This window comes from Henckelia pumila, chromosome 4, assembly GCF_033568475.1.
Source record: "Henckelia pumila isolate YLH828 chromosome 4, ASM3356847v2, whole genome shotgun sequence".
In the NCBI taxonomy this organism is placed as follows: Eukaryota; Viridiplantae; Streptophyta; class Magnoliopsida; order Lamiales; family Gesneriaceae; genus Henckelia; species Henckelia pumila.
This window is the reverse complement of record NC_133123.1, coordinates 70,809,077-70,834,692: the sequence shown is the minus strand read 5'-3', so window position 1 is coordinate 70,834,692 and position 25,616 is coordinate 70,809,077. Positions and strand designations below refer to the sequence as shown.

Genomic DNA, 25,616 nt, shown 5'->3' with positions numbered 1-25,616 from the left:
GGGGTTCATATTTTTTTTTTCAATTGACTTCACATGTGAGAAGAAATTAAATATCCATCTTTATTTCTTTAATACAACCTTAATATATTACGATGAGAGTAACATGAAATTTCCAGTCATTATCTTAATTAGTGCCTTCAAAAAAAAAAGAAAAAAAAGTAAAAAGAAATACAACAAAAAATCGATCTTATAATCTGAAAATCACAATTTCTCAAAATTTTACACAGATCAAACATCTCTCCAAATCAAATTTATACATCCGTCCTTAAATTTTCTATTTTTATAATAATAATATACATACATACATATGATTAGCTGCATAAACACAACATGCATGGTCAACTCCTCCCAGCTAGCTCTATATATATTCTCCTCATTCTCGCCGGCCCTCTTCAACTCTATGCTCTCTCTTTCTCTCTCCGCCTTAATTTCCTTTGATCAAACTCAAGCACGAAACTAATTTATTTTATTTTCATTAATTTTTCGACGTTTCGGAATCGAGAAGTATGAGTTGCAATGGGTGCAGGATACTCCGCAAGGGATGCAACGAAAACTGCATCCTCAGGCAAAGCTTGCAAGCCATACAGAGCCCTCAAGCTCAGGCAAACGCCACCCTTTTCGTCGCCAAGTTTTTCGGCCGCGCCGGCCTCATGTCCTTCCTTTCATCTGTCCACGAATCCCAAAGACCTGGTACGTATCTTATGTTTGCAACTCAAGTTTTACAAAGAATTATCTTTATCATCTTTATATTATACGTCTTTTATCGACTCATTTACGAGTACACCTCTAGCTTCTTGTGTGTTTTTGTTTCTTAATTTATATATTATGTTTCCGTTAATTAATATCTGTTTTTTTTTATATGTATTGCAGATTTGTTTCAGTCTTTATTATTCGAAGCATGCGGGAGGACAGTAAATCCAGTGAACGGGGCGGTGGGATTACAATGGACGGGGAATTGGAGGGTGTGCCAGGCGGCGGTGGAGACGGTGCTGCTCGGCGGCATTCCGCGAGCCTTGCCGGAGTTTGAAGAAGGCTTTTCTGGAAATGAAAACGATCATCTGTATGGGTCTCAAGAAATGAACTTGAGGCTCGAGAGGAAAGGGTTCGATATAGATCAAGAGACTACCAGTGGAGTAAATCTCGGGTTCACGGCCGGTCTCCCGGCGAGAATGACCGCCGACGGGAGGGTCAAGCGCCGGAGAGACGACAACAGGCCGGTGACGCCGTCGGACGAGTCTGAAACAACGACGTTGGAAAGTGGTTTTGTTTCCCGTCACGATAATAATAATAATAATCGTGATGGAGGTCAAACAAAGCTTTTGAGGTTGTTCTTCTAATAAGGTTTCTTTTTTCGAGATTAACATCTCATTAAGAGTTTTTTCTTCCAATTGTTTGAGCTTTTGTTTTTATTATGGAAATCTCGGAATTATTGTTCTGATTTTTTCTTAGATTTTTGGTGGAACTAATTTTGTTTTTTCACCTTGTACAAGTGTAGTCGCTTCAAATAAATAAAAGGGCTAATTTTTTGTTATATATTCGTCACATTTCATTCAAATTTTAAATATTTATTTCACATAAATTATTCAATTTGTTCTTACTTAGATATAGATCATATCATAGGTGGATTGAATTCATTACTCAGGAGTAGCCAACTTTGGCGTGCCCCGAAAACACAAAAAGAAAAGGGGGAAAAAAGGTTTCAACGCTTAATTTTCTCCGCATATATAATTATGGCCAACTACTCAAACTTCAACTATTGGTCCAAATTTCCACCACCGATAACTTAGTGCACGAGTCATTATGTAGCCAAAAATCACTTGTACTCAACACGTTGCTTCCGTAAAGTCCGGAGTATGAATAAATCCTTGTACGTTTCCTTGGAAGATCTTCAGTGGGTTGTTCCTACGTCACAAAACAAAGTCAGAGGAGCCGGGAGGGTTCCCGGCGAAGGCACTCCGATGCTCAAGTCAGTTATTGCTCAAAGAATAATAATCGAGAGTAGAGCGATATAGTGCTAAAGAAAGTGTGTACCTTAATAATGAGGTGACTTGAGCTATTTATAGATATTTGGAGAGCTTTATGGGCTTGAGCCTCTTATGGGCTTTTGTAGAATTCAGGGTCTGCTTGAATTAAATATATATAATATTTAAATAAGCTTGGGCCTTAAAAATATTCGGAGTGGACCTTAATGATTGGGCTCAGGCCCAGTTGAATTTTTAGGTGTAACCTATCATAGGCCCCCCACTCTCGGGCGTGTCGCGTGTGTGGAGAGGTCCGAGAGTAGAATTTGTACCGGAGTATTTCCAAAAATTTAGTCGTTGAGAACGAATATTGTTTGCCACTGCGAAATTCACGGGGATCGACCTGACCGGTCAGGTCGCGGGGATCAACCTGTAGTAGGACTGTGAGGCAATGAAATTAAAATCCTCGTAGAATAGGAATAATCACCATGTAATTGGATAGAATCAAAATCCTACTAGAATATTAATCGTAGAATCCCGATAGAACTCTAACAAAAATAACTATTATAAATTCAGCAACATACTATGTCCATCACAACATATTAACGTAGTATTATTCCTGAATCTTTTTTGCAGTATTTGCTAGGTCGCATTCCCCAAATTGTTAGAGGAAATACAATTCATCGGATGCCTATGGCAGGTATTAAATATTTTAATTACTATATTCCACCTTCTGTCCGTATTTTTATTCTTTAGTCTGGAACAGTTTTGGCCTTGTGTATACGTGCTCAGACTTTTTCCCATTCACCTACCTTCCACGTTAGTATTACAATTCCATGTATATGTGTGATATTCCATCTATGGCTATGGGCTATCATCTTCTTCGTCGAGACGACGACTGGGCGGCAACATATAGGAGAGGCGATGGTGGTGCTGAGGAGCCAAGGGCCAGCCATGGGACCTCCTCGACTGCTCGTGGAGATGCCCAGATCTGGACTCGGTTATGGCGGCAAAAAAGGGTATCGAAGAGGGGCGGCGCTGTTTGATATAATCCGGCCGATGAATGCCTTCGAATTTCAGCCATGGAACAGCTTTCACAAGTTTGAAAGCTGCACCCAAATCTGAAATCAAAAACGGGAGACCCTGCGAGGGCGTGGTGGCGTCATGGTGCTGAACTTATTTCGATGTTCCAGCCATGGATTAGTGTCTAAGCTATCCAAATCTGGACTCGATGAGGCAAAGGCAACGGACAGCTGCTCGGTTGCTGGTGTTCGTCGGAGATGGGCATCGCGCGAATACGTGAGGGAAGCAACCGGTCGGAGACGATGGTATATGAGTGATAGACAACTGTCGATGGCTTGCCGGAGGTAGCGGTGGCCGGTGGTTAGGCGGCAAATGGTGACGACAGAAGCGGTGGACGATGTGGTGATGATAAACCCATCTATCATGGATAGACACACATATACATGTATATACACGATGCATATTATTTAAGAACCAATTACCATGTATCTAATGCTATTATTTGCTTTATTATTTTTTAATTAATCTATACAAAATATTATTTTTTGGTAAAATTTATTTTAAAAATCATTGTAGGGCATCCTTTACGAGGTAAGGTACTTTCGGTGTTGGTTGCTAACCGAGATACTCTTTCCTCGTCGCCCACGGGATCTGGCGATGACAGTGAAATTGACGAGTGTCTATCTCCCTTGAGTTATTTGAATTCTTGCGATAGTAGTAATTCTCAAGAGTCTTCGGGAGGAGTGAGCGAGCGTCTTCTGGACGAGTCTGAAATTTTACGCCCATTCCAAGAATTTGAATTATCATCTAGACATATTCTTAAGATTCCAAAAAATAGAGATTCATGTCAAGAACCGCCTCCGGGATATTTTACTGTATATCTGGAGTACTTTAATTTTGGTTTCTCGCTTCCTCCTCATGCCCTTTTGATAGAAATTGTAGATAGTATTGGGGTAAGTTTAAGTCAACTAACACCAAGCGCGATTCTCCTTTTTACGTGTTTCCTACATAGAGTGAGTGAAATTAAAAAGTCCCCGACTATAGACTTATTTTATGCGCTTTTCTCGGTGCGTCGTTCCATGCCGGGTTCCTATACTTATTTCCTACCTCGGGGTGATTGTAAGTTCTTATCTCGTTGTCCATCTCCAAAAAGTGATTGGAGGAAAAAGTTTGTTTACGTTTGGGATTATGGTTGGGGGGTTTCCATAATATGGAGCCCGGGCTATAGGAGAATTATTTTTAGCAAAACTCACCGTAAATTGCAACTTGAATGTCGCTCTTTAGGTCTTTTCAAAAAGACGATTGATCCAAAAAGTTTGCTTCCTGCCGGTATTTGCTTTTTTCTTCTCATCCATGCTATTGTATTTAATTAAACGTACATTGCTCGGTGTAATTTGAGAATTTATTGTATTTATTTATGTATTATTCTCCTTGTTTTTTTTATAGGGAGAAAAATAAGTTTGGCGGAGGTCCGGGCGTGCATAGAGAAAAATGAGAAGGAAGCGTCGAAACAGCTAAGAAAAGACTCAACAAAGGAGCGAGTTATCGCTGGTTCTCAAGAGCTTCCCCGGAGGAGGAAGTCTCCCGGGCCTTCAAATCATGCTCACCGTTCTGGCCCACTATCCAAAAGATCCGATGTGCATGACAGAAAAACTGGTGGCAAAAGAAAAGATGTTGCAACTGCACCTGACATTGATGCACGCAGTAAAATTGTTGAAAATCCAAGAGACCCGAAGAAAAAACGTGACGACGAACGAGTAATTGATCTGGAAGCTCTCGAGGGTCGTCACTTGTTCGTGGAAGGAGTGAACCATAAAAATAATGCTGGATCTTTTTGGGATTTGAAAGATCTAGACATTGGTTAGAGAACGGGAGTTGTCCTGATTGGAGATCATGATAGGTTGCATCTACTACCACAACCTACCGAAGTGTTGACTCGGTCTCTTGCTTCATCCGCTTTTCAGGTATATTAATATCTTTTGTTACTCGGTATGATTTTTATTCAGTAAATAATATTCTTTATTTATGGGTGTTTGCAGATTTTATCGTTTGCCCATACTTTTCAATTTCGAGAAGAGAGGTCTCGAAATTCCGGGAAAAAATTTGATGACGAGCTGGCGTCATTAAGGGGTGAGTGCAAAAGACTCGGCGAGGAAGGTGCTAAGGCCCGAGATGATTTTCTCAAGTTGCAAAAGGAGCTTGAAGAGAAATCCAAAAAGTATGATGCAATGTGCAATGATATGGAGCTACTTAGGGGAAAATATTCCCATGAATCGGAGACCGGTGAGACTTTTCTCAATTCGTCAATAGGCAAGAATCTCTTGCGAAGTACCGGAGAAAAAGCAATTGAAGGCTATCGAGCATCCACAGCTTTTAGAGATGAAGTGATTCAGCGGGCGATTGTTATTCATGACGAAGTTGTCGTGGATTGTCGCAAAGAACTACGGGATACTCAACTAGTTCCGGAGGAAATTATTATGATGATTCACCCTAAAATTCCGGAGCCTAGAACTGCAAGAGTTGAGGATGACTCGGATCCTCCCTTAGGAAATTTATTGGGAGGTCTGGGTGACGAGGAGATGATCAAAGCTTTGCGTTCGAACTTCTAGCTTGAATAACGACGACGGGTGCATGTCGAATCTACATGGATAGTACTCTTAGGAGCCGTGGAGCAGTTTAGGTTATTATTTCTTGCCACTTTTGGGCAATATTTTTTATTTGTAATAAAGACTTTGAAGTCTTATATTTAGTTTGCTCTTTTTGAGTGCGTAAGCAGTTGGTGGAGGAGCAAAGGAAAAACAATTATTTCCACCTTTTTTTATATATATTCAATTTTGTCAGTTATCATATCTCTTTGTTTTCTGAAGTTGCTATCGCATACTTGTTTGATGAATAAAATACTAACGCTTTAATATTGGAGTACTTGGGAGGGGATCAGTCTCCCAAGATTTTGTCTCATGGGGAAGTCCTAAACCCACTTAGTACGTGGTGAGGTATCCCTGGACTTATAATATTATTATGTCGTCCTGACCTCTTACAGCGTCATGAGTTCAACTGTCCCATGGGGCTGGCCAAGCCTTTTATTATTGGGATTTTTTTTTTATGATTGCTAGGGTCTATGACGTTTACATCGTAAGTAAGCGTTGGTATAGGAGAGGAGATATGATAAGCTTTCGACAAAGTAATCTGCTTGTATAACAAAATAATCAAATTAGTTGAAAAATGTATCACAACTTGTAATATGAAAACATAAGAAAAATATGCTAATAGCAAAAAAGGTAAATTTAGCCTATTATTGGCGAGAGTTGCAGTTTATGCATAAAACTTCTTCAGGTTGGCCACGTTCCAAGGTCTGGGAAGTATTCTTCCATCTGAATGTTGGAGGCGATATGTTCCCATCTTCACAATCTCAATTACTTTGTACGGGCCTTCCCATTTTGGGTCTAATTTACCCACAGACTTCAAGATGTCGGATTTTCTCAAGTCCAGGTCTCCTACTTGGAAAGATCTTGGTTTGACTCTGTCATTGTATGCTTTAGTCATACAAGTTCGATATCTCTCGGCTCGTGTCGAAGCTTCATCTCTCAGTTCATCCACCAAGTCCAATGAAATTCGGAGGGCTTGGTCATTCCCAGATGAAGTGTACTGTTTCACTCGCCATGATTGCTCTCCGATTTCGGCAGGAGCCACAGCTTCCGCTCCGTAGGCCAGGTTGAAAGGAGTTTCTCCAGTTGAAGAGCTTGGAGTGGTTCGATATGCCCATAGAACACTTGGCAACTCATCCACCCATTTTCCTTTGGCATTGCCTAGGCGTGTTTTGAGGTGCTGTAGAATGGTCCGGTTGGTGACCTCGGTTTTCCCATTTGCTTGAGGATTCCCTACAGAAGTGAAGAACTGCCTGATAGAGAGTCCTTTGCACCAGTCTTTTATCTTCGCTCCAGAGAATTGAGTTCCATTGTCTGAAACCAAGGTTTGTGAAATGCCAAATCTGCATATTATATTCTTCCATAAGAAATTGATTACATCTCTCTCGGATATTTTGGCCAATGGTTCAGCTTCGACCCATTTGGTGAAATAATCCACAGCTACTATCAGAAATTTTCTTTGTCCGGTAGCAGGAGGAAAAGGACCTACCAAATCCATTCCCCATTGAGCAAAAGGTAGAGGACTTTCCAGGGGCTGTAAGATTGTAGCCGGCTGGTGATGGAAGTTAGCATGCTCTTGACATGCGTGACAATGTTTTGCTAACTCAATAGCGTCTTGCTTCATCGTTGGCCAAAAGTACCCTTGGCGCAATGCTTTTCCCGCGAGAGCTCTGCCAGCTAAGTGATTTTCACATATTCCTTCATGAATTTCACGGAGCACATAGTTTCCCTTAGCTGGCGTTAGACACTTTAGGTAAGGTGAAGAGAAACCTCTTTTGTACAATTCTCCGTCAATGATCGTGAACCGAGCAGCTCTCACTCTAAGTTTTCGAGCTTCGACTTGGTTAGCAGGTAGTTTCTCTTGCTTCAAATAGTCGATTATTTCATCTTTCCAACTAGGCTCTTTGCTGTCAGCACAGAAGATTGTAACATCACTTCCATCAGTTTCTTCCTTGCCATAAGTTAGGAATGTAATTTTCCTATTATCAATGTTGGCCAAGGAGCTTGCTAACTTGGCAAGGCGGTCTGCTGACTCATTTTCCCCTCTAGGTATCTGCTTTATATCATAGCTGTCTAAACGCAAGAGAAGCTCGTTCACTTGAGTGAGGTATTCAAACATTTTATCTTCCTTCGCTTCATAATTTCCATTAACCTGACTGACGATAAGTTGGGAGTCACTGTGTATCGTCAGTCTTTTTGCTCCGACCGACAGGGCCAATTTAATTCCCATGATGAAAGCTTCATATTCTGCCTCATTATTCGTTGCAGGGAATAGAAATTTGACGGCATATTGAAATTTATCTCCCTGTGGGCTCTCCACAACTATACCTGCACCGCTTCCTGTAGAGGTTGATGACCCGTCGACATAAACCATCCATGTTTGGGTGGAGCTTTCTTCTTGAGTTACTGTCATTTCTACTAGAAAATCAGCCAGAATTTGTGCTTTAATCGCTGGACGCGGGCGATATTCAATTCCATATTGGCTCAGTTCAACAGCCCACTTAACCATTCTTCCTGATGCTTCAGGACTCGAGATAATTTGTTTGAAAGGATGATTGGTGAGTACAATTATTGGATGAGAGTGAAAGTAAGGACGTAATTTTCGCGCTGCAATTACCAAAGCCAGTGCCAGTTTCTCGATCTTTGTATATCTTAATTCTGCTCCGTGTAAAGTTCGACTGATATAATAAACTGGTTTGTGCTCACGTCCTACTTCAGAGACCAATACTGCACTTACCGCCTCCGCAGATATTGCCAGATAAATTAACAGGGTGTCACCTTCGTTTGGTTTTACCAACAACGGCAGAGAGGTCAGATGCACTTTCAACTCGTCAAATGCTTGCTGACACTCTTCTGTCCATTGAAAACCTTTCCCACTCCTCAACATTTTGAAAAATGGTAAACTCTTGTCTGCAGATCTTGAGATAAATCGGTTGAGGGCGGCCAAACGTCCTGTCAATTCTTGGATGCCTTTTACACTCTTCGGAGGATTCATGTTTAAAATTGCTTTGATTTTTTCAGGGTTGGCCTCTATTCCTCGTTCTGACACCATATAACCGAGAAATTTGCCTCCTCGTACACCAAAAGTGCATTTATCCGGATTAAGTTTCATCCTGTATTTTCTGAGTATACTGAAACATTCCTCAAGATCTTTCAAATGATTAGATGCTTGAATACTTTTGACGAGCATGTCATCTATATAGACTTCCATGTTACGCCCGATCAATTGTTCGAACATGGTATTTACCAGACGCTGATAGGTAGCTCCAGCATTTTTCAACCCAAACGGCATTACATCATAACAATAAATTCCTCGATCAGTGATGAAACTTGCTTTTTCCTGGTCTTCTGGCGCTAGGCCGATCTGATTGTATCCTTGATATGCATCAAGAAAAGTGAGCAGCTCGCATCCTGCTGTCGAATCGACTAACAAGTCAATTCGAGGGAGTGGAAACGGATCTTTGGGGCATGCTTTGTTGAGAGCAGTGAAATCTATACACAAACGCCACTTTCCTCCAGGTTTCGGTACTAAAACCACATTTGAAAGCCAATCTGGGTATGAAACTGGCCTGATGTACTTTGTCGCTAAGAGTTTCTCCACTTCCGCGGCTATATGCCGATTTTTCTCTGGACCAAATGCTCTTTTCTTTTGCTTCACCGGTCTCATTTTCGGATCAACACGGAGGTGATGAAGCGCATATTCATGAGGTATTCCTGGAAGATGCTCATCACCCCAAGCAAACACGTCCAAATTGCGACCAAGAAAATTTTCAACTTCTCTTCCAGCTCAGGAGGTAATTCGGTCCCGATCTTTAGGGTTTTCTTGGGATCAGTTGGAATGATTGCCACATGTTTCAGAGTTTTGGTTGCTGTTATTCTCTCTTTGTTGTGGGCTTCTTCATCCACCAAATGTATTCCGTTTTCACGTAAAATTTTTCCAGGTTTCGGTGCTCTTTCCTCACTAGAAACTTGTCTTTTACGATTTCCTGATGAACCCCGCAATGTCACCGCATGACATTCTCTGGCTAGACGATGGTCACCAATGGCTTCTTCTACTCCTCCTGGAGTCGGAAACTTCAGCTTCATGTGATATGTCGATCCGATGGCTTGGAATATATTGAGACTTGGTCGTCCCAATATCACATTGTATGCAGATGAAGCCTTTAATACAAGGAATTTCATCATTTTAGTAGACCTTTTGGGGTAAGAACCCAAGGAAAGAGGAAGCGTTACTTCTCCCAAAGCTTCAACTATTTCTTCGAAAAATCCAACTAGTGGAGTGTTGACTGGAGCTAACTGTGCATTACTAATACCCAACTTCACGAATGCATCATGAAAAATTATGTCGGCTGAACTTCCTGAATCCACTAGAATTTTCTTTACCCAAAAATTGGAGATTGTGGCTGAGATAATTAAAGCATCATTATGGGTGCCCCGAGGGTTCTCCAGATCTTTGTCACTGAATGATAATCCCTCTTGGATGGTTCCAATTTCATATATCGACAAGGATGTGGGGCTAGATAAATTGTTGGTTCCTTTTGCTGCCCGCAGAAGAGCTTTTCTTGCATTGTTCGAGTCGCCACAAGCAGGCCCCCCAGTGATTACGGCGATTACCCCTCCTGAGGGCAAATTTTCATCAGCTCGTTCATATTGTTTCCCAGTTTCATCATGTCGCTTTTGATAGTCACGTTTTGGTTGTTCGTCCCGACGCCTGTCATCTCTCTTCTCACCGCGGGACTTGTCCACAAAATTTCCCAAATGCCCGCGTTTTATGAGTTTTTCAATTTCTGCTCGCAAACTGAAGCAATCTTCTGTAGTATGGCCTTTATCTTTATGAAAATGGCAGTACTTGTCCGAACGCTGGCGCTTTGGGTTATTTTGCATTGGGCGAGGGGGACGCAACAACCCTTGTTTTTCAGCCACTACCAGTATATCGGTCAAACGTGCATTGAGGGGTGTATTTTGGAGGCGGGGGCTCTGTGTTGTTCGCTTCTCGTCTCGCTTTCTAATATCTGATTTATCTTTTTCTCTCTTTCTTTTATTCAAGTAGTGTGGCTCTACAGATTCTTCAACCCGTATGTATTTCTCAGCTCTTTCCAATAATTCTTCTAAGTTTTTGGGCGGCCTTCCCGCTATTGATTCTTTGAACTTCCGATGGCGCAAGTTTTGTTGCATTATTCCAGCTAACAAATCATGGTTCACGTGTAAGACTTCGTGCACCGCATGAGTAAATCGCCGAACATAGTCCCTTAAACATTCTCCTTCTTTTTGAATGACTGTGAACAAATATGCTGCTGTTTTTGGGTATTTTTTGTTAATTGAGAATTGCTGGATGAAGCAGTCAGTAAGTTGCTCCAAATTGGCAATAGATCCAGAGGGTAACTTGTTGAACCATGTGAGTGCTCTTCCTGATAATGTTGTTCGGAAAATTTTACAGTATGCAGCATCTGTGATATCATACAAATCCGCTTTCGCGTAGAATTTGTCAATATGGTCTTGGGGGTCACTCGTTCCATCAAACTCAGGTAAGCTGGGGATTTTGACTCCCTTTGGTAATGCTTCAGATAATATGTCATCAGTGAAGGGGCTTCGGCGTGACGGCAAAATTGCGGACATATTCTCTCCAGTTACATGTGTGCGAGATCCATCCTTCCGAGCTGGATTAGTGATCTTGTTTTCGCCAGAAATGTCATAAACTGTGTGAACACTTGCTTCACCGTCTTTCTGAGTAGTATTTTTCTTGGTCCCCCCTTGATCTTTATCATTTACTTTAGATTTATCTTTATTTGGGTCTCCGTTATTAGGGTCAAGAGATGACGAGCCTTCAGTCTGAGCCTTTTTCTTGCTGCTTTTGCGCTTGCGGGTTTCTAGGTACTGAGCAACTGCATCTTTTGCTGCGAGTGCGGCTGTGTTTTCCATTAGCGCAGTCAAGTATTCACGGGTGAGAGTAATACTCGGCGGTGCGTTTCCATTGTTAATATTTTCTTGAGACATTTTTGAAATAATATGTGTTCTCAATGACGTAATGAACAGTTTCCCACAGACGGCGCCAAGATGATGTAGCCAAAAATCACTTATACTCAACACGTTGCTTCCGCAAAGTTCGGAGTATGAATAAATCCTTGTACGTTCCCTTGGAAGATCTTCAGTGGGTTGTTCCTACGTCACAAAACAAAGTCAGAGGAGCCGGGAGGGTTCCCGGCGAAGGCACTCCGATGCTCAAGTCAGTTATTGCTCAAAGAATAATAATCGAGAGTAGAGCGATATAGTGCTAAAGAAAGTGTGTACCTTAATAATGAGGTGACTTGAGCTATTTATAGATATTTGGAGAGCTTTATGGGCTTGAGCCTCTTATGGGCTTTTGTAGAATTCAGGGTCTGCTTGAATTAAATATATATAATATTTAAATAAGCTTGGGCCTTAAAAATATTCGGAGTGGACCTTAATGATTGGGCTCAGGCCCAGTTAAATTTTTAGGTGTAACCTATCAAGTCATTTTATGCATTCTTTTGCTTTTGGATTTATTTTTACTAGAATATACTCAAGCTATTATTTTTTTAAAAAAACAATTCTAAATCAATTAGCTATCTGTTAATCCATGCATAATACAACTTTAAGTCCACGAGATCATGAAGCGACTTGAGTTATATTTACAGTGAAAACAATATTTTTTTTATAAAAAAATAATATTTTTCATGAATCAGATCGAAAATTCATCTCACAATTTTTTGGGATTTGGATATTCTGCTGTTCAAGAAAAACAACACCTCGTGCTGTGCTGTTTTTCTTAAATAGCAGAGGATCCAGATCCAATTTTTTGACGGGAAAAATCCGTCTCACTATTAATTTGTGACATTTCATAAGAATTTTATGATATATACATGTCCGACTTAGGTTGGGACCTCTACATTCTACTCTATACACCAATGAGCCCAAATGGTGTAGAATCTTAAATACTACTTAAAATTCTGCTTTATAAAAAAGAAGAAACGAATCTGTACTGTTACACAAGCTTTTCTTCTAATCTTTACAATCTACAGGGGAAAAAAAAAGGGAAAAAGTATTGATTTCAACAAAGGGAACACAAATGTCACAATATGAAATTTAAAATTATTATTTATTTATCCATTCATCCACAATTATTCCATTTCTTAACATCCAAATTCATGTTATTTATTTTTGTTGTAGAAAAACAAAATTCATATTAGCGATGCAATAATGTATATATATATATATATATATAAATAAAATAATTTTGAAGGGGTATATTTAACTTTTATTTTAAAATAAAATTTAAATACACGTACACCCCTCCCTCCTATATTAAAAATAATCTCTTATTCAATTATTTTGTCTTTCAACCAAACAATAGAAGGAAGATTTAACATTTTGCTGAGTGATGGGGATTAGGACTGGGAAAAAATACCGAATATCAAAAATACCGTCATATCGTATCGAAAAATTTATCGAATATATCGAAAAATCGGTATATCGTACCGAAATTTTCGGTATCGATATCTGTATATAAAATTTTTTTTTTCGATATACCGAAATACCGAATATACCGAAATTATTATTTTTTAAAAAAAATTTCACGGTACCGAAGTTTTTTTTGGGTATACCAAATTTTCGATATGGTACCGATATGAATTTCTTCATACCGGTATGATACGATACGATATACGGTATCGTAGTTGGGTACAGTACAGTCCTAATGGGGACATGAACAGAGTCCATGCTAGAAAGATTCTATGGCGGGTCCCCAATATCTCCTCGCCTTCTATTTTCCCACTTTCATTCCACTATTTTGTAAGTGAAAGTATATGAACATAAAGGGAACTATATTCAATTTTTAAACCAAAACGCACCTCAACAGTGCTAAGGGTATGTATCACATTTGAATAAATATATATAAACCAAAAGGATAGGATCGGTTACTTATATAAACTGTGTTCTTCCGACAAAGCACGGAAATCAATAATAATAAGAAAACATGACGTAAACGTTCACAAAGTAGAATTCAATCTTAAACTACAGTTGGAATCCATCCCATCAAAATGAAATTAGGTATGGTTTTGAAGAATTTTGGGAAACTAAGAAGGGCTTCCAAAAAAATTTTTAAATATTCTCGTCCAGCATCATCGACTCCGTTATTTTATTTTGATATAAGAACTATTGATAAAATATCAAATTAATACATGAACTATTGAAAATTGTTTAATTGGTATATAATCAAACTCAAAAGTCAATTTTACCCTTTACTTAAATTGCTTTTAAATTGAATATTGTTATTAAATTGATTAATTGAACTACATACATAATTTTGTCCTTTAAATTATTATATTAATTACAATTGTAAATATAAATTCATATTTACTAATTACTATACTATAAAACGAATATTATATATCATTATACGAAAAAATATTCAACGTAAAATTTATAGATTATAAATGAAAGACACACACATATATATAATTTTTAATTTGATTAACATAAAGAACAATATTATAACCTAGATAAACAGAAAAATATATATCTTTTATTATATATTTTTAATATATATTATTTTTGAATATATAATTTATCAATTGTTATATATATGTGTGTATGTGCATGTTTGTATTAATTAATATTTATAATATTTCGTATAATGAGTGTGGTCTCTTTTTTATTATATAAAATTTAAATAAATATAAATTTATGTTTATAATTTTATTAATAAAATAATTTTTAAAAATAAATTGTGTATCTATTTTAATTTAACAAAAATATTAGAACTTAAAATAATGTAGATTAAAGGTAAAATTGACTTTATAAGTTGATTATGTATTAATTAAACCATTTTCAATAGTTCATGTACCAATTTGATATTTTACCAATAGTTCGCATATCAAAATGAATTTTACATGACTATCATTTAATATTATTATTTATTAACAAAATATATATTTATATTTTTTTTAAACCAACAAAATATATTATTTATTGAACGTAAACGCTTCTTCTGTTGCAACACGTAAATTAAAACGCACCAGTTTCGTTGATTTCTACATCACAACCATCTGAGATTTTTTCGAGGAGTCGGATACAGGAAATTCAAATTTATGTAGTTTTCATTAAATAATATATTTCATATATATATATATATATATATATATATATATATATGGAACTTTACTAGTAAATATGCGTATAATATTTTAATATTTCATTAAAATTAAAACCTACCAAAATCACAAACTTGATACCATTTTTCGGATCCCTAATAATTTTTGTCTCCATCTTAAAATAAAAGATATAGGCAGTAATAAGTCCTAACATGGATCGGATGTATTACAAGACGTTGTAATAGCCAAAGTCTTCTAGTGTATCCTTCCCTTGAGGAAGAAGGGGTGACGTAGGATATTGAATTCCAAACATTCATAAACAACTCTATGCACATTTACATTATTGCATCACATCATATTTTCACTATTGTCACCTAGCTTAGTGCGAGCCATTTTTCGCACTATTTTAGTAGCTCTTATTTAACTAGGAAGTTGAGAAAAATTGGTTTAGTGAATTAACATTTGCTTATGCCCCGTTTGGTAGGAAAAGCCAGACTAGAAAAAAATTTAATTTTAAAAAAAAGTGTTTTTTCAGTTAATAAGGTGTTTGAATGACCAAATAAATGCTTAAAAAGAACTTTTTAAGTCAAAATTAGAGCTTTTTCAAAAGCAAAAAATTACAGCTTAAAAAATCACTTTTTAAAAAAAAATCTAAAAAATCCAAACGGGCTCTTAATCTTATCATGTTAAAGCATAAAATTTTTAGAGTGTGTATTCAACCCTCTACACACATTACCGATCTCCAACAAAAATTTTAAAGAGAAAGGTAGCTAAAATGAAACTCTTAGATTTACACTGATAAGATTCTAAGTTCTTATCAAACTTCTTTGGTTGATCATGATGAATCACTAAGCTTTTTAAAGCTTAGAATCTCAAATCCTTGGTATAGTCGAAGTTCTTCAAACAATGGCTTGGATTTGAGTAACCCTTGAATAAATCTCTAAGAAGATCAGATATACTTTTGAGCGAATGGTTGTATGAGCAGTAGAGTGTTCTTTGAACAATGTTGACTGCTCTAATGCTTTGATGGTTTGTTGGTTGCATCTCTCTCTTAACTTCGTATGGCTCGAGTATTTATATTTCAATCTTCAACGTCTCTTTTTGTCAACGTTAAGTAGCGTCTTTTCGAGCAGATGTATGCCAGATAGTATTTATCGTTCTGTGGAGTAAGATCTGTTCATCTTCAAAATATATGTACTCGAAACTCTTTAATATCCATTCAATATGTCTTCATAACAAATGCTATTAACGACCTTTCTAGCTTTGTCAGACGGCTCTTTAAATGTTCTGTCCTTTCGCATTTAAGTTGTCTTATCAAGGATCCGTTACTAGGTCTTTGTGACTTTATGAAGTCGGTAGATATCTTTGAGACTTATATTCCCGTTGACATTTATTCTGATAGCTAGGATCGGTTGAAGTATGAGGACCAGCTGATATACATAATGGAGTCGGCTGATATGCGAAAGTTGGTTGATATCCAAAAGTTCAGCTGATGTCTGTAAGCAGTCGAAATCTTCCAATCGGTTGACATGATAAGATCAGTTGTTATTTTCCAATAGACGTTTTTCCTATTTTACATATAAATGAGGGTCATACTATAACAATGATATATTGTTTTGTTATCACCAAAAGTCAGGATTCAACAATTTTATTGTCTGTTTTTTTTATAAAAAAAATTTAAGTATTGTTTTTGTTAACTATTTAAAATGACTATCATTTAATATTATTATTTATTAATAAAATATATGAAGCTTCAATGTTGCTATGTTAATAATAATAATATAAATAAATAAAATAACATTAACAAAATTAGGGTGGAGGACAAATTCTATCGAACCGCAATACCTATCAAATCTCCTAAAAGAATTAACAGATTTCTTCTCGAAAATTCGGTTAATTTTATTTTTTTCTATAAATAAAATCTGTGCGATTTTTTTTTTTATTTCGGTTATTTTTGTTAAGCAATCGGCGAAACCATTTTACATTAGTATTTCGGCGCACCCGAATTTTGATGCACGCTTTTTTTATGCTTAAAATTTCATTTTTTTTAACCCCAAAACAAAAGGAAAAATTAATTATAAGATAAAAAAAAATGCAAAAAAATTAGTGTTTTCATAAAAAAATTCACTGTTCTAAAAGGCGCTGCCTAGACTCGCCTAGGCGCTAGGCGATTGTCCACCGCCTCGCTTTCTTGCTAGACTATGCTTATAGGCGTTGTCCGCCTAATCTCCCGCCTAGGCGGCGTTACTATTTTTTATTAAAAAAAATTAAAAAACAAAAACTAAAAAAAAGATGCGAAACGAGAAACAAACACAGAAAGAAAGAAGAAGCGCAGAAAATAAAGTTAAACAAAAAATTAAATCTCATATTACATATGAAAACTTGATATCTTTAATATTTATGTTGTTGTTGTTGTTGTTGTTGTTGTTGTTGTTGTTGTTATTATTATTATTATTAAAATTTTATAAGATTTTCGTACAAAAACTGAAAAACATAAGACATAAAAATTATATTTTGTAGTTAAACTCATGAATATTCCAAGTTATTTATTATTTAGGTTGTAAAAAAAACCGCCTAGGCCCTGGCTAGGCGCTAGGCGGTAGGTCGCCGCCCGCCTAACGCTTAGCGCTTTTTAAAACATTGAAAAAAATAGTCATTAAAACACAACATATATATCAATTTTACAAAGTGTGTTACAGTTTAGTAAATATAAAACATCAAAGGATATTAAGTGATTGTTTTTTCATTAAATAAGAAAACATCAAATGATGCATAGAACTTGCTCTATTGCATTAGTTCAAGAATTTACCTGGTGTGCATAAAAAAGTAGCGACTATGGGTTCTCAGGTCATTAAAAAAAAATAAAGAAACATCAAATGACTATAATAAGAGGACGCCATAGAAAATGACTACTTTATCCAATAAATTTTGTTTTGTTGAGACTTAAGTTAGATATAATCGTAAATTCATCTAAAATTTTATCAATTAATTGAAAAACTGTTATTCAATAGGTTACATTATAATCATATAGTAAGATTTGAATTTTTAAAAATAAAACTTTTATTTCTATTTTTTTCGGACAATTTGAAATATTCATTTTTAATTCGATTTTAATTCGATTCCATTTATCTCGTTTTCGATGAAAATGGTTAATTCATGTGTATTTATTATTATTATTATTATTATTATTATTATTATTATTGAAAAAAATAATGTTCTAAAAAGCGGTAGGCGATAGGCGATAGACGGGCGCTCACCCACCGCCTAGGGCTTAGACGCTTAGTCGGCCTCCTAGGTGGGGACTAGGCGGTTTTTTCTTTTTATGCTAAATATATTATTATTATTTTAGTCCGATCTATCTTAATATTTTTTCAATAATTCATCTTTATCGAATTCACTTTTCTAAAAGATATATTTTTAGTCTAAATATCTAATTATTCCTGTTCATCTTAATATATCCAATAATTCATCTTTATTGAATTCATACTTGAAATATATGACATATTTATCGTCTTTATCCGCTATAAATTGATGGACAACTATGTCAAATAATATTTTTTAAAAAATTAAAATAAAAAAATTTATATATATGTTAATCTAGGCGGCGATTAGGCGGCCTAGACGGTCAATTAATATAATAACTCCCAAAAACTTCACTTTTCTAAAAATCGAGGCGGTGAACAACCCCCTAGTGCCTAGTGGCTAGAACCATCTAGGCGGTAGGCGCCACCTTTTAGAACAATCATTGAATATTTTTTGTGAAAGAATTTTATTTTTTTAAATATATTTACCTCTTTAGATTTTGCTATGTTATGTTATGTTATGTTGATTTCAATTTTAGTTTTATATTTTTATATTTTCGATAATTTCAATTTTTTATAAAAAAAAGAGAGTTATTTGCACCAAACACCTCTGTGAAATAGTGAAAATGTACACTTCTTCCCTGGAAAATTTTAATATGCATCTTCAACCCTAACCTTTTAAAAAATTAGCACACTCGCCCCTTCAGATGAGTGATTGTTGCGCACGCGCCCCTCATGCGTCTGGGCAAAAATTTTGATATTTGTTTTTGCACCAAATACCCCTGTAAAATATTACAAATGCATATTCGACCCCTGTGAAAATAATTTTTAAATCTATTCAACCCATAATACAATATTTTTATTAAAATTTAATTATAAAATATTTAGCAAACACTTTTCGTTTTATTAATTTTTTTTAATTTTTAATTTATTATGATTATATAATTATTTTCTAAAAAATATTATTATTTTATCTTGTTATCATTATTTTATTAAATTTTCTTCTTGTTTCCAACTTTTCAATTAAAAATACATTCATAAACGAGATTTAAATACCTAAAAGTACCAAAATATTAAATCAAAATGATAATTTAATGCATATTACTTTTCAATTTAGGATTATAGATTTATGAACCAAAATATAAATTTTTTAAAATGCATTGCAGAATTTTCATCAAATAATAATACACAATATTTATTAAGATCCAATTATAAAATATTTTTCAAACATTTTTAATTTTATTTATTTTTATTTTTTAATTTAAATTTCTAATTTTTAATTAATTTATTTCTAAAAAAATTATTACTTTATCTCGTTATCATTATTTTATCAAATCACTCCGTGTTTTCAACTTTTCTATTAAACATGATTCACAAATAAGGATTTAAATATCTAAAAATACCAAAATATTGAACCAAATGATAATTTTATGAATGTTACTTTTTCGATTTAGAATTATATAAGCATATTATTTTTTTATTATTTATTACAAATTGTGCAATGCATATTATCGAAAAATTTAAATTTTGGTTCAATAATATATAGTCCTAAATCGAAAAAGCAATATGTTTGAACTTATCGGTTTAGTTCAATATTTTTGTACTTGAAATTATTTAAATACTTGTTTATGAATGCATGTTTAATGAAAAAGTTGGAAACAAGAAGAAAGTTTAATAAAATAATGATAACAAGATAAAATAATAATATTTTTTTAGAAAATAATTATATAATCATAATAAATTTAAAAATAAAAATTAAATTAATAAAACAAAAAGTGTTTGCTAAATATTTTATAATTAAATTTTAATAAAAATTATGTATTATGGATTGAATAGATTTAAAAATTATTTTTACAGGGGTCAAATATGCATTTTTAATATTTCACAGGGATATTTGGTGCAAAAAAAATATCAAAATTTTTGCCCAGTCGCATGTGGGGCACGTGCGTAACAATCACTCATCTGAAGAGGCGAGTGTGCTAATTTTTTAAAAGGTTAGGGTTGAAGATGCCTATTAAATTTTCACAAGAGAGAAGTGTGCATTTTCAATATTTCACATGGGCGTTTAGTGCAAATAACTCTTAAAAAAATGTAAAAAAGACTAATCGAATTTTAGCATGTTAAAATCGCAAGGAGATAAAGGTGTGTTAGAAAAAATAATAATAATAAGTTTTCCTTGTTTAATACTACTTTAATTAATACCGTGAACAAAGGACCATATTGCAAGCAGAAGCTAATGGCGACGGAAGGTCAATCGTCGTGCTCTCTGCCCGTGGAAGGAGAAGAAGACAACGAGTTGATGTTATACGGCTCCGAATCGGGCTGGGTCGAGGCCCGAACCCACTGTGATCATCTCGCTTCTCTGAGTTCCGACCTCTTTCACATCCCAACTCCCCATACTCCCTGCAATAGGTCTCTCTCTACCTCCTGCATTAAACCCTAACCCCCCCTTTTTCATTATGTAATGTAATTTAATGAAATTGCGATTTCCCGTATCTCTTCCTTGTTTATCATTTGTGGGATCGAACGAAAAATTTGAACTTTCGTTGTATTTTCATCAAAAAATGCGAGTTTGGACGATATTGCTATGTTTCGTGTCCCTCTTCATCCATTGACCCTTAAGAAACTGTACAGGTGCCAACATCCGGATGAAAACTGGCTATGCTTATGCTGCAAAGACGTACTCTGCAGCCGTTTTGTGAACAAGCACATGCTGGAGCATTTTCGACAAGAGAATCACAGTTTGGCTCTGAGCTTCAGGTTTTCTATTTGGTCGATGATTAAATTTTATGCATGATTTACTCGGGCGGTCTTGCATGAATTTCTGGGACCACCGTCCCCAGGTGCTTGCTGTATTTTCATTCACCTCTCCTATATGTAAATGATGTGAAACAGTGATCTCTCTGTGTGGTGTTTCTCCTGTGATGCTTATCTCGATGCTCAAGTGATATTGCCACTTCGCCCGGTTTATGACACTGCATATATATTGAAGTTTGGTGAAGCTCCCCCGCTCCGTGCACTCGGTCATTCATAGGTTTCCGATGAGCAAGCAAACTTTGGGACTCTGGGCTTGAAAAACCTCACTTTTGGCAAGAAGTTTTTTTTCAGGTTGGTTCTGCTCCTCATCTTTCCTTGTAGTGCCAGGATGGATTGAGATGTAAAGTACAAGACTTGTCATTTTGTTTGGTCTCAAATTCTTGGGAATATTGTACATGATTAATCTTGAATTTGGCGATGGCTTTTGAAGAGTCTTTTAAAGACCAAATTTTGGTGCTGAAAAATTACTGGTCAAGGTTTACCCCACTCATAAAGAGTGTGAGTTATGCTATAAATGCAAGTTCAGTTGTTTTACGGTACATTTTGTTAAGATAAAAGATATCAATAGCCTACTTCGATTTTATGCTATAATATGTTCCTAGCGCGAAAACAATATACTACATTTCATCAGCATCCGAAGTCATAGGACACCAAACCCTTCAGCTCAGGACCATTGAGTCTGTTGTTATCAAAACTGCACGATAGAAGGATATACAGAGTTAAACAGATAGTCAAGAAAGTAAATGTTGGTCATAGATCATCATAGATGTTAACAGATAAAGTTTCATGTTGATGAGCTATGGCTGCTAGTCGGTCCACGATTATGCCCACCCCCTCCCTCTCCTACACCGCTAGAGGGGTTGGTCACTCCCATTAATTTTCTGAAAACACATTCAGGCAACATTTTCTAAAAATACCCCAAGACAACACCTTCAAGGCAAACTCTTGTGTTTTGCAAGCTAGAATTATAATAATTTATAATTGAATAGTGCAGATAACTGATATGGAATGCAAGGGTGGGATCTAAGTTTCTGAATTTCGAGGGTTAGAAAAATGAAGTACCTTTCCATGGCAAAATTTCCGAATGGGCCATCAACCGGTATTGTTCCACAAAGATCATTATTCGAGACATCACTACAAGAAAACACGGACCAAACATAAGATAACGACATAACCTATGAAACAAATTACATTTCGCAAAATTCCAATTACAGAAGCATAGAATTTGTAAACTTTTGCTTACAAAAGTTTGAGCTTGGATAGATTGGTGAGTTCCCTTGGAATTGATCCGGCTAACTTGTTATCATTCAGTCGACTGTAGAGTTTAACTACGCACTTCAATACTTTGAACTTGAAGAATTATAACACACTTGAACTAAGAATGCATGAGATTTGCTTACAGAAATCTGAGAGACTTCAGTTTAGAGAGAGATTTCGGTATATTCCCTTCAAAGTTGTTGCCATACAGATCCAAGCTGATAAGTTTCTCCAAATTGCCCAACTCGTCTGGGATTTTCCCTCCTATGTTATTTCTGTAAAGTTCCCTGCAATTCAGTAATCACAAATTCACAATTACGGTAAGGAAAATCATGAAAAAATTTGAAAAAAAAACACAACTTTTGAATGTTTTACAATGATTGGTCGATGAAACAACAGCTATCGTTAAAAACATCAAATATGTGTATCATTTTTCACAAAAAAAAAAGTGTATCAAGAACAGGGCCCGCGAATGGGGTCAAAATGATCATATAGAATTGTAAGCTTAATGTCAAAATACACCAAGTTCCCTCCATAATAGGCTGCCCGCATACAAGAATTCCCTTTCAACAAAAATGGCTTATACACTAATCTACTTTGTGTAGGAACGACTGTCGGTAGTCGTACCGAAAATTATAGGTTGTGATATGCTACTCAAACCTTTGAAGCAATAAAACAGCCCAAAAAACACACATTACTCACTATACAACAGCAACTGTTACTGCCAGGAACATATGAAAATCAAATTAGAACAGGGGAGAAAACTGTAACAAAATTTAAAGTTATGAGTAATACAAATACTGAAGGTGCTTCAGTTCACCAAGCTCAGAACCCAGTGTCCCAGAGATGTTGGAATTTCCCAAGTCCCTACAATCAAATTGACAGAGACAAACACAATTGAAAGACAAGTTGAATCATGTTTAGAAGAAAAGTATGAGACTTAAAATTGTCATTCGTACGAAGAAAAATGGACATCTTACAGGCGAATTACATGGCTGTTAGAGTCACAAGTGACATGAAACCAAGTGCAAGGATTTACAAGTGTTGGATCCCAGCTTTGTAGAACATTTGTGGGGTCCGAAAGCCTGATTCTCAAAGCATGCAACGCATTTCCTGCACATTAGAAAGCCCCCCAAAAAGCAAAGGAAATCAACATATTTCAAGCCATTCTTCTTGAAGAAAGGGAATATTTTTTTTCCTTTTTTTTTTTCTAAAAAAAATGAAAACTTTTTCGAGATGGGCTAATCTTGAATTCTATTCCATTTGGAACCAATAATATTTACCGAAACATCAAACCAAAGGTGGAAAAAGATTTTAAAATACAGCAAATCCAAAGTTATCCGAGCAAATACAATAAAATTAACCTTGCACAAGAGTATGTGCCTTTCTTAAAAAAAAAGCAAATTCATTGTAAAAACTCTCCGAGGAAAAGTGGGTTGATTGAAGAAGCAACTTCACGAGTCATGAACTTTTCTTGGAAACAGAGAGCCTGCAAGGCTTTTACTTCAAATAGCAAATTCAGAACAGTTTCTTTGAAGGAAAAGAAATATACACACAAAAATTCTGCCCACAAAAATCAAACCCAAAATCTGAGAAACGATCGAGAATAAGGAAAGATGAAATCTTTCGAAATGGGCTCTTCATATATTCTCCAAAACAAGATTGAAGTATTGAACTCAACACAAACTGCAACGCAAAAATTCGAACACAGGAGCTTTCACATGAAATTCTTGGCACAAAAAGCAATGAGAATTATTGAACTAAAAATGAAACTGAAACTAAAAAAAGGTTACTTTACCTTCAGAATTTGTGCAGAATGTTGAAGAAAAGGAGAAGAAAATGGGGAGGATGAAGCAGAGGAAGAGAGAGGGAAAAGCCATTAACTTTTTACAGAAAAAAAAAAAGATGGAAGAAGGAATCGAAAGGTTAATTTACAAGTAAAACATTGATGGAGTGGACATGTAACTGTCCAGTCAAGTCAATTTTGGTAAACTTCAAATCAAATTATTGGAATCAATAATTCATTCATTCTATTGGCAAAATAAAATAATATTATCTCCTTTTTCTAAATTACACGAGCTTCCTTCCCTTTTTGGGGGTTATCTTAAATATATTTAATTATTTTCAAAATATATATATTTAACAATATATTTTTATAACTAAATATTAGTAAATATACATTCATTTTTTTAATAAATAAATAAATACAAATATATTTGTAAATTTGTTGTTTTTCTAAATGATTGTCTTACTTAAGGTGAAAAACAAACTTATATATTGAGGACGAAAATAATATATATCAACATATAGTGTAGCTTCAAATAATTTTTTTCTTCACAAATGTTAGTTCGATTTTACTCTTAACATAATGTTCTAAAAATTGAATTTTTGTACGTGTGACATGCATCCGATAATGTAAAAAAAAAAAATGAGATGTGACTTATACTTCACTTAGGATTGGATAAATCAATATATACATGTGTGTATTGAAAGTTTATTCGACTTAAGACGAAAGATTTTGAAGCGGCGAGAGTCACATTTTTATTGATCAAGGATGCGTTAATAAAGACAACGAGAACAACAAATGTAGGAAACACAAAATATAATAGAATCACTTTCAAAAAAAAAAAAAATAGAATCACTATTTGTACATATATAAATTAATATATATTACATGTATATATATCAATGTTTTAAATAAATAAGAATTGCAAATCATAATAAATGACTCATCAATAATGGATATAATAATATTTAAATATATATTAATTTATTTTTGTACAATTTGTTTTATTTTACTGTCAGAACGTGATCAATGCTTATAATATTGATTATAGGGCATGGCCAAAGTAAGAGTAGTTATTGCGTTTTAATAAATTTTTTTATTTCTAAATGTTTAAAAATATAAAGTATATTTTTATAGTTTAACTTCAACTTCAACTTCAACTTCAACTTCAACATAAAAAAATTCCAATAAATTTTATTGCAAGTATAAATCCAAATGTCACTGATTATCACCTATATATATGATATATAGTTTTCTATTATTTATTTATTTCATTAATTATTAATAAATGTTGCTTCAAACAAAAAAATAATAAATGTTTTTTGTTTTTATTTTGTAGTTTGGAGAAGGGAACACATTTGTTGATTTCTTGTACTTTGTGCTGTAATTATTGTTCTGATATGAAAGCTGACAAAGTCTGTAGCTGAACAGAGGAACCAACTACGGCACCCCAAACTTTGATATTAATCATGAGTTTCTTCTACAATTTTCTTCCCTACGGTTCATGCAATTCTGTAATCATCGTTGATTCTGAACAGTCTATATTTTCTCATTAAATTATTTTAATCGAACATGTTTTTTTTGGGCCCGTATAGTGAGAAAGCAATCTGATGGTTGTCTGTTGGGCCTCCAACATTGATATGACTTGTGGATCAAATTAGGGCTCGTTAGTAACCATTTGTATATGATTCATCTTATCCATGGATGATTGTCAT

At 35.2% G+C, this 25,616-nt stretch overlaps 3 protein-coding genes across 3 annotated transcripts; 2 read left to right on the top strand and 1 right to left on the bottom strand.

The window, feature by feature from the left end:
- The first annotated feature begins 417 nt into the window (after positions 1–417).
- On the top strand, positions 418–1,504 carry LOC140863067 (LOB domain-containing protein 39-like). The gene is made up of 2 exons (XM_073266202.1): positions 418–690; positions 871–1,504. Exons 1-2 carry the CDS (start codon positions 507–509, stop codon positions 1,335–1,337), a joined length of 651 nt encoding a protein of 216 aa, XP_073122303.1. The 5' UTR covers positions 418–506; the 3' UTR covers positions 1,338–1,504.
- An 18,730-nt stretch (positions 1,505–20,234) lies between these two features.
- On the top strand, positions 20,235–21,172 carry LOC140863436 (uncharacterized). Its single transcript, XM_073266866.1, has 3 exons — positions 20,235–20,453; positions 20,676–20,801; positions 20,937–21,172. The coding sequence occupies exons 1-3, from the start codon at positions 20,278–20,280 to the stop codon at positions 21,073–21,075; spliced, it is 441 nt and encodes a 146-aa protein (XP_073122967.1). The 5' UTR covers positions 20,235–20,277; the 3' UTR covers positions 21,076–21,172.
- A 156-nt stretch (positions 21,173–21,328) lies between these two features.
- On the bottom strand, positions 21,329–24,070 carry LOC140863435 (leucine-rich repeat protein 2-like). Its single transcript, XM_073266865.1, has 7 exons — positions 23,914–24,070; positions 23,096–23,228; positions 22,911–22,982; positions 22,259–22,402; positions 22,102–22,173; positions 21,921–21,992; positions 21,329–21,552 (listed from the first exon to the last, which is right to left on the bottom strand). The coding sequence occupies exons 1-7, from the start codon at positions 23,993–23,995 to the stop codon at positions 21,486–21,488; spliced, it is 642 nt and encodes a 213-aa protein (XP_073122966.1). The 5' UTR covers positions 23,996–24,070; the 3' UTR covers positions 21,329–21,485.
- Positions 24,071–25,616: the final 1,546 nt, after the last annotated feature.